General features: G+C 45.7%; 1 protein-coding gene across 1 annotated transcript in view; it reads right to left on the reverse strand.

The window, feature by feature from the left end:
- Positions 1 to 14,764, reverse strand: part of LOC133215761 (ras and Rab interactor 3-like) — a 163,988-nt gene that overhangs the window by 48,157 nt on the left and 101,067 nt on the right. Inside the window, exon 20 of the mRNA XM_061359992.1 lies at positions 1,452 to 1,638. Within this exon, the coding sequence (XP_061215976.1) occupies positions 1,452 to 1,638 (187 nt within the window). The remainder of the gene's footprint in view (positions 1 to 1,451; positions 1,639 to 14,764) is intronic.

A 14,764-nucleotide genomic window follows, 5' to 3' on the forward strand; every position in this document is an offset into this window, starting at 1 on the left:
TAAACATGTGGGTTTAAAGCAGCTTCACAATCTCTCACAGCGCCATCATCCTGGCCTCTGCCATTCATAAGAAATTGATGGCCATGGCCTCAGTTCCACCAGCAGTGCAGAGAAAATCCAAATACACACATGGCAAACAAGCACATGCCTGAAGCTGGCCTACGTCTAAAGCAGGGCACCCCCGACCTGCATCACAGAAAGTATCTGCAGGTAGGAAAAAGCCATAGAGGCTCCCTCTTCCCCAGGTCCTACCAACCATGGGATAGCATTGTCCCTCTAACCCCCCTCAAGAGGCTACCATGACCCTGGGTCTCAGTCTGCACTATCTCACATAGCATTGGTGAAGTGCTTCATCTGAAATTAAATGTAAGCAACGAAAGAAGTGAAACCTGGAAATGAATCACTTCTATTTTCCTGATTGTCATGACTGGTTGCCATGGCTCCGAAGGCTAGAACTGGACCATGGCTGTTCAGATGGGATGGAGGTGGGTTTTCTGAGCTGTACCTAACCCTACTGCCTGGACCAGGGCTCGTACACAAACCGGTCTCTTCCATTTTCATCAGTGGTGGGAAAGCTGCAGTGCTGATTCAGCTTCAGGATTGCTCAGTGTGGGCAGGAGAGCCTGCGTTTGCCATGGGACACCTCTGATACATCAGCTCTTTTGCCTGTTTCAAGCCACAGCTGGAGACCATGCCTGAGGAAGGTGCGAGCAGGGGGAAGAGAGGCAAGGTTTATCCCCAGAGCTATTCCAGAAGTGTGGAATAGCCCTGCCTGCAGGACTGAGGAGGTCCTGACCAAGGCTTGGGGCCACACACTGCTATATCAGAGACAGTCACTCAGGTCTCCCCTTACAGTCAGTGCAGGAAAACGAAGAGGACAATTTGCTCAACTTGTCTGAGAAGTTCAGGGTAAGGTGCACTGCACAGTCTAGGTTGATCAGCCAAGTCCGATGGAGGTTAGCACTAGGCTGTGCCAGCTTTTAGTCCTTGGATAGACTGACTCAGCCACGGGACAGGTCTAAACCTCCTCAAAGAGCAGGAATGAATTCCCCTTATGCTTTGGCATCAGCTTAGGTCACTTGCACCTGCCATCCACAGACCTGACCAGGATACCCACTCCCTCACTCAGCTTATGAGGGCCAGATTGCAGTAAGAATGACTCCCAGCAGCTCTCAGAACTTAGGGGCCTTTTCTTCAGGGAATCTAATTTTTATTACTCTAAATTAGTGTAGCCAAGGGTATGGTGGAGAATGGGAAGGCATCTCCATGAATCTACATGCCATTGTATGTCTTGCGCTATTGTGAGTGGCTAAAGTATGAAAAGCTAATGGAATCAGAGAACAGTCTGCTGAGTATTTTTGCTTCCACATGAAAAAAAGTGCTGCTCTCCTAACCAGCTCCACCAAACACAGGAAATGTGATTGTCTGAACTGAAACCGCTTTGGACTTACCCCAGCTGCTTCTTTGCCAAGTATTACCCCAGCCCTTTCCCGGTTCATATTCAGCTGAAGCCAGACAGGACAGGTCTTGATGAGTTTGTCAAGGATGCTGATCCCTGGAAGTGGGAGGCAGTTTCGCAGGGCAGCGGCCTGACAGAGATGTGTCTCTTTTCTGTCTTTGCTGGAATCTGTGATACGGCTGAAACACAGCAAGGGAGTCCCTTGTAAGCAGAACTGCAAATGGAAAACCTGGGGGAGGTAAGGACTGTAAATGCAAACACACAGGCACACAGAGAGGCACTTACACACCAGGAGAATTCCTCGAGGGGCATCAGACCACAGACACCTTGCAACAACAGAGGCAAACTAGGTGCACAGGCCTTGATGCAAACACACCCCATCCTAAGGACTATAGCCTCATGGTGATGAGGCACACTTGGGTTTCAGGCCACAGGCTTGCAGGGTGCTTTGTGCTGAGGTCTGCTTGTTTCAGCTCATCTATCTACATTGCCAAAGCACAGGTACTCAGAGACAGAGATAAGGGATGTACAGGGACAGCCAGCACTGTAGAGGACAGAGCATGCTTGTCCCCTGGACCCCATCCTCCAGCTAGAGGGCCAAAGCAATGTTTCATGGCTTCAAAGGGAGTGATGCAGAAGAGGAAAAAAGCCAAAGACCTTACCATCCACTGGGAATACACACATTCCCCCCCCACCATAGCATCTGTCTGAGGTGTGCAGGGGCCAGGCAGCCTGCAGCTCACCTTGTGCCCCTGCTACTGCCAGTGCTTTTCCGATCACACAGGAGCTGTGATGGGCTCCCTGCATGATGGTCACCAGTGTGGTATCTTTCCCCACTTCCTCTCAGAGCCTCTCAGAGGAAGCCTGCAGAGCAGCTAGAGGCACCATCAGCTGCTTTTGCGTTTTGGCAGCCACCTCCGTGTCCAGTTTATGTAGCCTACAAAAAGGCAGACCTAGACAATCCATTGTTTAAAAATAACACTGAGCACTCCCCATCTCCACTGGTGAGTCTGTGCTGATGCTGATGATTGCAGCGGTGGATGCTCCTCCAGCCCTCCACAGAGAGCCAGCTGTGCCCTCTCATGGTGGTGGTGGGCAAAATCCTCCACCTCCATTGTAAATCACAGAGTACAGAAGGAAGAGGGAGGATGTGTTAGGATGCATTCAGCAGCAAGTTATCCGCTGCAGAATAGCTATCCTTGCTGATTCCCAAAGGCTGATCTGCAGCAGAATAATAATTCAGGGTGCAGCACTGCAAAGAGCCGTAGGTTGCTTACCATGACACAGCACGTCCTGCCAGACAACTCAAAGAATGCAGACGTAGAAAACCCTTTCCCTGCACCAATGGTGAGGAATGGAAGGGAGCAGAGCAAATGTGGAGAAACACCAGAGGGACCTTCAGGAGGCAAGAAACGAAGACTTGGTTTTGTTTTTCCTGCCACATTTGTAATTTTGGCCAGTTCTAAAGCAACAATTGTAAGCTTCAAAAAGATGCATGGGAGGTGCTGAGTGACAAGAGAAGGGCTATCCTGCAGCACCGCATGTTAGCAATGCCCAGTCACACCTTATGTCTCAGGTCTTATTCTCAGCTTTACAAGACATAATACAGAAATTATGCTGTTGAGAACATTAAAGATCTGGGACACTCACTCCTTTAGATTCCTGTTCTGATCAGAGACACAAAGAACTGATTCTGTTTATTTTTAGTTCCTGCAGTCTGTTGGCAGACTGGTATTAAAAGCTGGTTTATAGCTACGCCACTGATTCAACAAAGTATTTATGTACGTGCTTAGCACTGCAGTCAGTGGAAATATTTGTGCTGAAAAGTCTGGTCAAAAGAGCTCTACTGGATAAGGCTACATCTCATGGATGTGGACTTCTCATTTGATTAACTGATTTTAAAAGTAAAGAAAATGGAGAACTTATACAAAACATGTTTTTCTGCGCCAGTTTTGCTGCTTAGATGTCAGAGCTGAAAAGGGAAGGACTCACTTTTGATGTGGTCTTACTTCAAGACTTTGCCTTTTCCTTTGTAAAGATACAGATCTTAAAGCTGTACATTTCAAATAAGATCAGACTTAAACTACTAAAAGAGAGTCCTTTCAAAGGCCTTGCCTAACGCAATATGCTTATCCCAAAAGTTATTTTTGATAAAAACAGCCTTTCAAATCCCCAAACCAACAGTGAGATTTTATTTTTAGTAGTTTTTTTTCTTTTGAAACCCTACAGAGACAGCTTCCTTAGAAAATACATGTTCCTTTGCAATCCCAGTTGCTGACTCAGTGTATCAGTCCAGAGAAGCTTGATTCTAATCAACCCATTTTCAAGATTATAGCCAAGACAGTGAGAACGAGAGAGCTGTGCTTAAAAAGCAAACAGAAATAAGTGAAACACTCTCTTCACTTGTGATAAAAGCCCAGCTTGTCACACAGGTGAGGAAATTTCTCTCTGATGCAACAGCATATGATTTTAATCAGTATCATCTGGCCATATAGAGTAAAGCAGCAAAAGAAGTTAACCTGATTCGTCTCTCCACTTCTTTCTTTACAGAAGAAACCAAAAGACTTACTTAGTAACCATGTGAAAGGAAAACCTGTGTTGGATGGCAACGTTCATACTTGGTAATGGGAAAGAAGTAACAAGCTGAAGAAAAAGAAAGGTGAGTTATAATGAAATGGTCCATAACACTAGAAGCAAAGTAGCAAAAGCTACTCCCTAAATTACACAAGCATGAATCTGATCTTGCCAATGATGTGTGAAGCCCAGATCAAAATCAAATTAATGTTGATAATGTCTTGCTGCAGAACCAGAAGGTGATATGCACTGCAAGAGCTCCAGTGATGCTGAATTGAATTGATACCCATCAGTTATGTAAGGTGAAAAGAAAAGGGCCAGCAAAGCACTGATGCTCAGGAATCCCATTGTTTGGATGGAAATGAGGGATATCAACAAAGATAAGGAAGTAATACAAAGCAGCTTGGACCTGGTGAGCACCAGGCATGCAGTGACACTGGCATGGTATTCCTCATGGGGGAGCCCAGGTTTGATGCAGGCGGAGAAGTGCTCAGGCCAGTCACCTTGTCTGGAGTCCTGCTCACAGCAGCAATGCAGGTTTGGCAACAACAGACTGGTGAAGAAAAATAACAGAGCTGCCCTTCCAACACATACGACTGCACATAGGGCCTGTTGTCTAAGTTTTGGAGAACAGATGAAAAATAGGAAATAATTCCAAATATAGACATACAAGATAAAAAAAAAAAAAGAACCTGAGAATATTTGTCTTAATGGAAACATCTCATGATTTGAGTATGTGGGGTCTTTCAGTTCAGATAATTAAGGGCAGTGGATGAGGCTTTTTGGCAGAACAGGAACCCAGCCTTTTGGGGACCCTCAGGAATAAGAGTCCTGGTGTGGGGTATCCTCCTCTCAAAAGCCAGCCCAGAAGAAAGTTTGCAGGCTATTGTTCCAGTCCAGAGGAAGGAAAGGACTGCTCAGTGAAAGGAAAGGCCTTGACAGACAGGAAAGGCATGAAGAGTCATTAACGGGATCATGTTAAAACAGGGGAATGTTAGACTAGCCACTTCCTGGCAGCAAGTTAGATGATGTAGTTCCCAAGAGGAGGGGAGAAGGATTGCATTGCCCAGATCTCTTAAAATGCTGTATTAAGAGCAGTAGCAAACACTTTGAGTCAAATCCTGCACTGGCTAAGAATGGGAGTGAATGACTTAACAGGTCTTTTCCAGCTGTAATGCTGTGCCCCATGACACGCCAGTTGACGCAGTTATAGCTTGACTTCTTTCCTAGGCACAGCTGTCACAAAGGTCCAGATGCTGAGCTGTGGGTCTGCTTAATCCAGCAATTTAATCTGGCTCTGCTGTAGCTCTGTATCTGCACAGAGAGGAGGGAGCCCAGGCAGCTCCCGGGTTCTTGCTGTGCTGCCAGTGGAAGGGATTTGTGGGGCACCGCGGTGGGCAGCTGGCCTTTGCTATTTCACTCACTCAGAATTCACGCATCAGATGATTTCTAAGCTCATGGTTTTCAGAAATAACACGCAACTCCATCCTCCTTCTCCCACAGTCCTGGAAAACCCTGGGACTGATACAGGCAGGTGCTCATTTTTGTCAGGCGTGATGAGAAGCTGAAAAGCTGGCCCTAGAGCTGCCTGGCTTTCGTTTCTTATTTGATTGAGTCCTTACTGCAAAGTACTTTTAAATCCTGCATCTGCTCTGCTAAAGTTAACTCAGCTGGTATGCAGGGAGCTGTGTGTCGCATACTGGCAGGTAACGCAGGTTAATTAATTGCACAGTGATTGCATTCACACACCTGCTGCAGTTTGGCAGAAGGTATTAGGTTGATGGCTGGAAGTAATAGTAATGCCAATGGCGATTTGAATTATTGCACAGTGACTGTACACTGAAGTAATGGCACCACCATGACTGACTGTTTTAGAAATTAAGAGCCACACTTGGCAGCTGCATATTCCCGGAAATCATCAGAACTGCAAGGGGATATAATCCACTGAATTTCATGCAGGTTCAGACCTGGGCATACCTTTGCAAGGGACTTCAGAAATACTGCCACAAACCTGCTGACACGGCTCTGCTATACAGACCTGATCACTCCGAGGCAGCTGAGACACACAGAAACTGTGTGCAACAGCAGCAGGGACTGTCAGATGAATTCTTCACTTCTGCCTATTTGCAGCTTCTGCCTGTCACCAGATCAGAGAAGATGCATCAGGGGTTATTAAATCAAATCAGAAACCAAATGCTCTGTAGTACAATGGTAAGTGAAGGCTGAGGGCCTTAGCATTGTTTAAATAAACCAGGTGTAAGAACTAGAAGTTAGATTTTTATTTTTATGTTTTATTGCTTTTTTTGTTTCCCCTCTCCCTGAATATTAGACGATATCAAGTCAGAGCAAGAGCAAGGATTTGGTGTGCTATCCTCAAGGAAAGAGAAACTCTGATACCTGGTATAGTTATAGCAGAGCAGACACAACAGATCTTCAGATGTGTGCCACCTAGCTTGCTGCTGAGGGAGAAAGATGGACAAGCGGCCATAAACTCCACGGTCTAAGTGAAAAACAACTTTTTGCTTCAAAGCCACCTGGTACCTGAAATGATATCATTCAGGGCAAGCCAGCTTGTGTCTGAAATGCTTTATGCACAGCAACATAGTTTACAAGGAGCAGGTGAAGCAGGAGGAAAAGACAGAAGCTCCTGAAGCTGACACACCAGTCCTGGTGGAAGTAGATGGACAATGCTGGTAGTTTTTGTGGATAAAAGAGGGAGTTGGCAGTATGGGGCTTCATGGAGATGGGTCAGGTGATGGTGCTGAGATTAAAAAAATGACAGAAAACTCACAGCCCTGTTTTACATCCTGTTTCACAAACAACCCAATTGGACTTGGCTGCAGGGCTCTGTGTCACTGGTGACAGAGGCAGACCCCTGTATCCCTTTTGTTTCATAGCCACCTTCCTGCTGAAAAGAGCATGAAGTTCTGATGCCAGCACACTGGAGAAGGAATAGAGTCACATGCAGAAAAAGAAATGCAACAAGGTTCTGTCAGTTAGACCCTGGCTACATACATAGCTACCCATGCTTTCCTTGGTTTGATATAACTTCTGATTAGACTCATTAAAAGTCTTTGTTCAGACACATGTGAATTCATATGCTGTTACTTTCAGTTCACTGGGCGGGAAGTTATGCAATGCCCCAGCTAGAGGACATCGAGCTTCATTTTGCTTCCATCTCAGATGTGGTCACTTCTTGATGCCTTCTCATTATTCTCATAAGCCAGCCCTTCTTTGCTCACTTGATCAGTTCAGTTTAAATTAATCCAAGATGGAGGAGAAGGATTCATTTACCTCTTGGACCTGTCTTGGGTCACCTTCCTGGATTCTCATTTCTTTTTTCCAGCAGGTGGTGGAATGGAGACACTGAGCAAAACCTAGCTATAGGGAGAGTGACATCATCTTTAAACTTCTTGTGTCATTCCATCATAAAACAGGAAGATGGGAAGGCAGCAAGGTGGGGCATGGAAAAGCTCACAGCATAACAGGTAACTTAGTGTACCAAAATTTCTTCGTATACACTTCTTCATATTATTCTTTGTATAATACTTCTATGTGTACCACTCCTTCACAGAAAATTCAGGCTTCAATATTTTTTTCATAATAGAGCCAAGAGATCTGACAAAAGTCAAACCAACAAACAGGAAAAAAAAAAAAAACACAACAAAAACCCCAAAAAGCAGAAAGAGAAGAAAGTTCTTGAGGTCTCCATAGACAACCCCCAGCTGACTGCCACCCTTTAGTCAGAAACAACAAACAAGTTTCTTGTTGCCTGATAAGCAAACAGAAAGGGAAAAGATGTAGGGTGTTAAGCAAGCCACAGGAAAATTTGATAATGGAAGTGACATGACAGGCTCAGTATGTCCCATGAAGCAGGCTTGCCTGTTTCAGTAGCCCTTCCTACCATGCAGAACGCTTGTGTTACTGGTCCACTTTGGTGACAAATACCTAGCTCAGGAAGCTGTGCATCTCAAACTGTGGTCTGTGGACAACCTGTGGTTGGCAGAGCACTTCCTCTTGCTCACTGCTCTCCTTGTTTCCACTCTACTTTTATGTCCACCCTTTGTCTGTTTGGTCTTCAACCTATAGTTGATGCTCTGCATGTCCAGGCCTTCCTGCTCAGCCTGGAAAGCACCATGCCTAACAGCCAAGGAAGCAGCTGTTCCTGCCACCAAAAGGTAAGGCAAACCTGACACCTCACAGCTCAGCAAACATGCCTGTTCCTCACTTTGTTACAGGCATCCTCAATTTCAGCAGCGAAGTTCTGCATCCTGCAAAGCTCACTTCTGTGACCTTTTCTGTACCTACCAGGCATTTTCAAGATGTTTGCTTCTGTGAAGGCACACACAGACTGCAGACATCCACCTCTCCCCAGCTGGACCCTGACTGCGCATGTTCACATCAAAGTGGGCCAAAGCCATCACCCTGTCTGGCAACTCCACTAACGGGCATGGGGGGTCAGGTGTGGACAGCTCAGGTACCCTTAAATCACTCACCAGCTTACTGAGCTCTCACCTCCTGGGTCACAGAAACTAACAAGGGAAATCACATAAATGAACAAGTGCTATTACAGTCCTTGGGGGAAAGGGTGCAATGGCCACAATTTTCTGCTCACATGACACCAGATTGCTGTCTTACGCAGTACAGGACTCCATTTGAAGGTCTGATAGACTAGCATCACACTGAAGTAACTGTGTGGACTTGCACTGCTGCCTGCAGAGCACAGCAAGGACAGCTGAGCTAGCTTTAAGAATGTTAGCTGATCCACAGGAGTAGGCTCTATGCAAAAATGTGGAGCCTGCTGCTAGAATAACTTAGCGTGTGCTAAGCTCTGGTGCCCTGGCTGCTGCCGTTACCAGGTTTAAAAGTTAACAAACATATTTTTCTTCACCACTGCCATCATGCAGTTACAGGACACAACCTCAGCTTATCTGGATTTTGAACTGAGCAGGACCTTGCTTCCTTTCAAAGGTCAGGAGTCAAGTCAGCTCTGAAGAAGCCTTGCGAGATGGGAACGCCTGATGTTGGGAAGGACCTGTAACCACTGTCGCTCAGAGTGCAAACCCAGTGATTAAGACTAATGATGGTTTTCTAACAGCATGAGCAGCAGGGCCAAGTCACTCAGGAGTCAAGAAGGAGGGAGTACTTTCAGTGTTTCCAGTAAACCACCCAGCCGCAGGAGCTGCCATACCTGCTTGGGTTTCTGTTGTAGTCACTCAGAGATTTCCCATTGCAGGGGTGCCCACATCAGGTGCTAGGGGCTGGCTCTCAGCTCCTCTAAAGAGCTCCACCTCTTCCTTAAATCAGTCAAGTTCAGCTGTAAGTGCCTACAGTGAAGCAGTGGCAATGACCCTATCAGTCTCGTGTTTGACCTGTCAACAATCGTTCAGTGCAGGAATGCTCTCAAGGAGCAAGAAGGTGCAACTAAATGTTTATGAAACTGCTAGCTTCACTGTGTTTCCTAGCTTTGTTAGGTGTGTCCCTCCATTTACGTACACAAAGTTATGTATATTATAAAGAATTCCACATGCATAAACTCCCAAAGCAAAATACAAGCTAAGTCACTTTACTGCTGGTTACCCAGGTCAACTCTATTAACAAACAAGCCTTCTCACACTCACAGCCACTACACTGGCCAAAACAAGATAAAGACCAAATATCAGAAATTCCCTGAAGGAAGAGGACTTCATTCAAAGCCCTTTTTTTTTGTTGTTCTTCAGTCTAGCTGTTTCCTTCATTAATGCAGAAGCTAATGCAGATGGTGTATGTCGCCTGTGGCCCCTCAGTGGACTGGGACTATTAATTCCTATTGGCATAACATGGCTTGGCTTGTGTTCACCTCACAAATTATACTGCTATCTTTATGTAACCTTGCACATAGGTGTTTTGCATTCAACAATTTGTCTCAAAATATCTTAACCGTCTTTCTCTTTTTACTCAGTCAAAACATACTTTTGCAAGTCAAAACTATTTTGCAAGTTTTATTAGCCTACTCCCTTACTAACAACAGACAGTTGCTGTGTTAAAGGCAAGCCCTTCTCCCCCATATTTGCAATTGGAGCCTTTCAGGTAATTTGTCCTTTGCTTATTTCCAACCCAAATTATTCTCTTGGGAATTTCCTCATATCAGCAAAACTGAAGATTTTTCTTTGTGTGCAGGCAATGAAGGATAATTTATACTTCTGAAAGGCTCTTTCATTGTGAAGAAGAGAGCTTCTGAAATGCGGGCCTCACCAGGAGTTATTTCTGGCAAGGTCAGAGAGGCCAAAGACAGCACATTCTCCTTAACAAAAAGCTGCAAAAATGTTTGCTGGATAATTCTACTTTACCTTCTCTGGAAAGGCTTGTGAGGTGCTGGAACTGGAAGCAAATGTTTGGAAGAAGAGAAACCATGTTCTTAACTGTAAGAACTTAAGGAAGTCAGAGACCTTCCTCACCCTCTGGTGTCAGTGTGCTGGAGAAGCCTAGCAGAGCCACCAGCTGGGCAGGAGACAAATGGGTTTGGTTTGTTGTGTGCCTTTGAACAGCACCTGAAATGCTGCAAGCCCAGAGCAGCCCCATTTTAACTGCAGGACCAGGGTTCTTGACAGAGGGTTTGCCCTTTCCCAGCTCATCTGGCCAGGAAGGAAGACAGGAATGAAAACCCTGGGAATGCTTTTCTGTATTGTACTGACTTAACAAAGAGGGGAAAAGGAAACGGAAACTAAAGGGGAGGGAGAAATTTCCAAATTCAAACCTAATGAAGAATATACAGAGGTTTTGCTTAAATAAAGCCATTCTGTTTCAAACCCTCTATATTAGGAATTATTTGAAGTTGCATGACATGTCAAAGTCCAAATCCTGGACAAAATACGAACAGAAACATTAGACTAGTTATAAAAATCAATGGCTTTCTTCACTCTGTGAGTAAAGTTAGTGTAGACATAAGGCACACAAGATACAAGGCACTAACCACACAGACCTGCATAAAGCTGAGCTGTCTTTCCCTCTTCTAAGAAATACCTGCGAATGCTTGTCTCTGTCATGATTTGCAACAGGAGTGGTCATTTTGCCAAGAGAAATATATCCATTGAACTTTCATCCTGCAGTATCTGAAGGAGCAAAACACAAGCCTTCGGAGATTCCCCCTCTTGCTATGGCACCATGCAAAGGGTCTTCAAACCACTTATTCAATCACTGATCTGCAGACTGACTTACACAAGAATATTCATATTTTGGATAAGATTTCCTTCCAGTGTCAGGGCGATTGCATTTCAATGCATAGTGCTTTTAGTTAAAAAAAACCCCAACAAACCAAACAAACCCTAAATTCTGTAAACTTGCTCTTCATCTGACATCCTTAAGACTTAACTCCAGCAATTTCATACTCCTCATACTTAATTTTGATTAGGCATTGGAGAAACCAGAAAATTCTTGCTTTATGATCTGATAGGAACCCTCTCTGCCTTCATACTGAGGCAAGGTTAGAGATCTGCCTTTCTGGGTGGAGGAAAGGAAAAACAGAAAGGCTTCTTAGGGTTATTTCTGGGACTTGGAAAGGTAGTGAAAGGGCACAGTCCCCTGCCACACAGATGGGAAGTGTTCTGGTTTGCTGACCTAAGTTGATTGACCTGTCCTGTGGGTGGGCATAGCCCTCATGATCCTGTGCTAGTGGGGCAGCCTGGGGTGAAAGGACTGGTTAGTGGAGCAGCGTCAGAAACTGCTGAAATGTCCCTGCAGTGGCTGGGAGCTCGGCGTGTGATTACGAAACCTGCCAAGCAGCCTGCCAGTTCCTGCAAACCCAGCTACACCACCGCTGGGCCCTCAAGCTTGCTCATTTACCAGTGTTTATGGTCACTTGGTCACTAGGGCTACGGTGTAAATAAATCATAAGCTGTGAGTTCACAGCAGTTTCAGACAAGCCATAACACGGCTTCCTTGGTCACGTCCTCCCCAAAACACCAGTGCTGCACCCACCACCACCTCCAGGCTGCCATTGCTTCTCTGATCCTGGGGCAATCTGACTCGAGGGACAGGAGGGCGGAAGAAGGTTTGTGCTAGACTATCATGGTTTAAACCCAGCCAGACAGCTTGTGCACTCACTCCCAGTGAGTGGTGCCGGGCTGGAAGCAGTTGAGGTCCGAGTCTCATCCCCCCCTGCCCCCGGCGCTCCCCCCCTCCCGGGGGGATGGAGAGGAGAATCGAAAGAATGCAACCCCCTGCGGGTTGAGATTAGAACAGTTCAGTAACCAATGTACAACACAAATCACCACTGTTACCACCAACAACGATAACAGATAATAACAAGGGAAGAGAATACAATACCACCCGCCAAAAAAAAAACCGAGTCTGACCCAGCAGACCCCCTTTCCTTCGGGTAACTCCCAGTTACCTCCTGGGCATGACGTGCTGTGGTATGGAATACCTCTTTGGTCAGCTTGGGTCAGGTGTCCTGTCTCTGCTCCCTCCCAGCTTCCCCTCCTCCCTGGCAGAGCATGAGGCTCACAAAGTCCTTGGCCAAACCAAAACATCATTGTTATCAGCTCTGTTCCCAAGCCCAAAAGTCAAAACACAGCACTGCACCAGCTACCAAGAAAGAGAAAAAATGACTGCTACTGCTAAACCCAGGACATAGACACAGCTCTTTGGCCTGGCTCCCTGCTCAGCTTGGTTAGGCTGGTTACTTCTTGGAGCTGCTGTTTCTCCCATAAGACCAGAGATCCTCATGGGTGCACAAGCTCCTAAATGGGACACAACAATTAAACATCTATATTTAGCCAGGATGAGTCCAGGCTAGACCTAGGTAGGTAGATAGGTCTAATAGCAAAAGGAGATATCAGAATGCCAGGTCAAGTGACTAACCCCTACCCATCCATATCACTGGCTGCTCTTCACAGTGCCCCATAGGCAATTCCTATCACAGTTTCCTGCCTCAGAGGACCTGTCCTTGTTGGGAGGGTAACATAGTCATCACTTTCCCTTTTGGCTGAAAAGGTTACCAACAGATTCACAAGATCCAGTCTAAAACTAACTCCTAATCCTTAGAAAGGATTACAATGGGAGTTCAGAATGTATTTACAGCAAAACATCCTGTGTTAAAATATTTGTCCTCTGGGCAGAAAGGAAAGACATCCAAAGCCGAGCTCTTTTCTGTCTGCTGATTCGGCAGGAGAAATTCTGAGCTTTGCCTGGTTTCTGTATTTGTGTGGGGTATCAGGAGTGACAAATTCCTTGGGGAAAACTCAAGGCTGGGGGGAGGGAGGAGAGAATAGAGGGGAGAGAGAAAAATTCTTGGCAGCAAGATGAAAGCTTGGGCCAGGTCCCAGTCTGTCATTTAGCCAAATATGTGGGACAACCTTCTTCAGCCTGGAAGTCTGCTAGCAATTTGCAGAGCAGTGTTGCAGGTAGCCATCAGTGCTGACAGTCTCCAAACTCTGCTATTTTTGGTCTCTCTGTTTCCTTGGTGAATTTTCCCAAGCAGCACAAAATTGAATACAGCTCACAAGGGGCTGCATCTGCTTCTAGTTCTGCTCAACAACTGCTTTTACAAGACAGAGGCTTCAAAAGACTGGCTTTCTTCAGAGAGCCCCAGGAGAGGTGAACCTGAGCTTGGTGGTTTCCCTACATCTGGCAAGGTTTTCCAGCACCCAAAAGGTTGTGTGTATTCAGTTAGTTTCCACAAAGCACTTTAAATTCCCCAACAAGCCTTGCAAAAACAAATAGAAAGTACTAATTAACGTGGTCAGGAGATAATTTGAAGCAGCAAGACAGGTCTTTCAACCCTCCCAGGAACAGGGTTGAGGCACAGACCCCAACGAGTCACCTACAGCACAGCCACAGCCCTTGCAGGACCATTATGTGAGCCAGAATTGCAGCCCTGACTCAGAGAACAACTCTCAGCATGTGGTTTCAACACTCTTCCTAACCCAGGGCAATGGCAGGATACTGCAAGAAGGGAGTCCTCTGACCCCACTTGCATATACTCTCGCTGCTTTTCTTGCTTCAGCTGTAGAGCCTGTGTAAACACTGAGGAAGCTAGTTCAGCTCTGTAATCCAACAGGAATTCATCCACCAGAAAGAAAAGCCTTTCTGAGAACTGGATTCTGTTCCTGGCATCACCCCAAACCTAAAGGATGCTCTGGGGTAAGACCAGGATTTAAATGCTTAACAAAGACTCAGGGGGTTGGGCTACAAAAGTGACTATAATCAAATCAGCTTCATGACCTTGTGCCTCAGTTTCCCTTCCTACAGTGGCAGTAGATGTCTGTCTTCAGCTCATTGCTGGGAGGCCTAGTATTCATGAAACACCCAGAGATCCTCTCATATATACAGGGGGTTTATTTTAATCATACAATGCCATTATGATTAGTGAAAACACCTTGTCCCTTCTAAAGGTACCAGCAATGCACAAAGTAGAAATCCTTTACTCAGAATAAATATATTCCCTGTTTAGCAAAAAGGGGACAGAAAGTGTGGGAAAGGCACACAGATAGGCATGTATATATTCATGTATTTGAAAAGAGCTGCCTTCCGTAGCACTCCCTGGCTTGCGTGCATCTAGTATCTATTTAGGAAAATGTGACTAACATAACCAGCTATGCAGTGCTCATCTGCTAATCCGTTGCTGCTCAAGTAATCATCTTCACTTTATACTATTTTGGGTACAGGCAAAGAGGAGCTAAGTGCTCCAAACCTCTTGCAGCTGGTATTTTGAGGGAAGCTTTGCTTTAATATTCATTCCCGCTCCAACAG

This window comes from Neopsephotus bourkii, unplaced genomic scaffold, assembly GCF_033783945.1.
Source record: "Neopsephotus bourkii isolate Nb327-2 ecotype Australia unplaced genomic scaffold, CSIRO-AGI_Nbou_v1 NB_998, whole genome shotgun sequence".
Classification (NCBI taxonomy): domain Eukaryota; kingdom Metazoa; phylum Chordata; class Aves; order Psittaciformes; family Psittacidae; genus Neopsephotus; species Neopsephotus bourkii.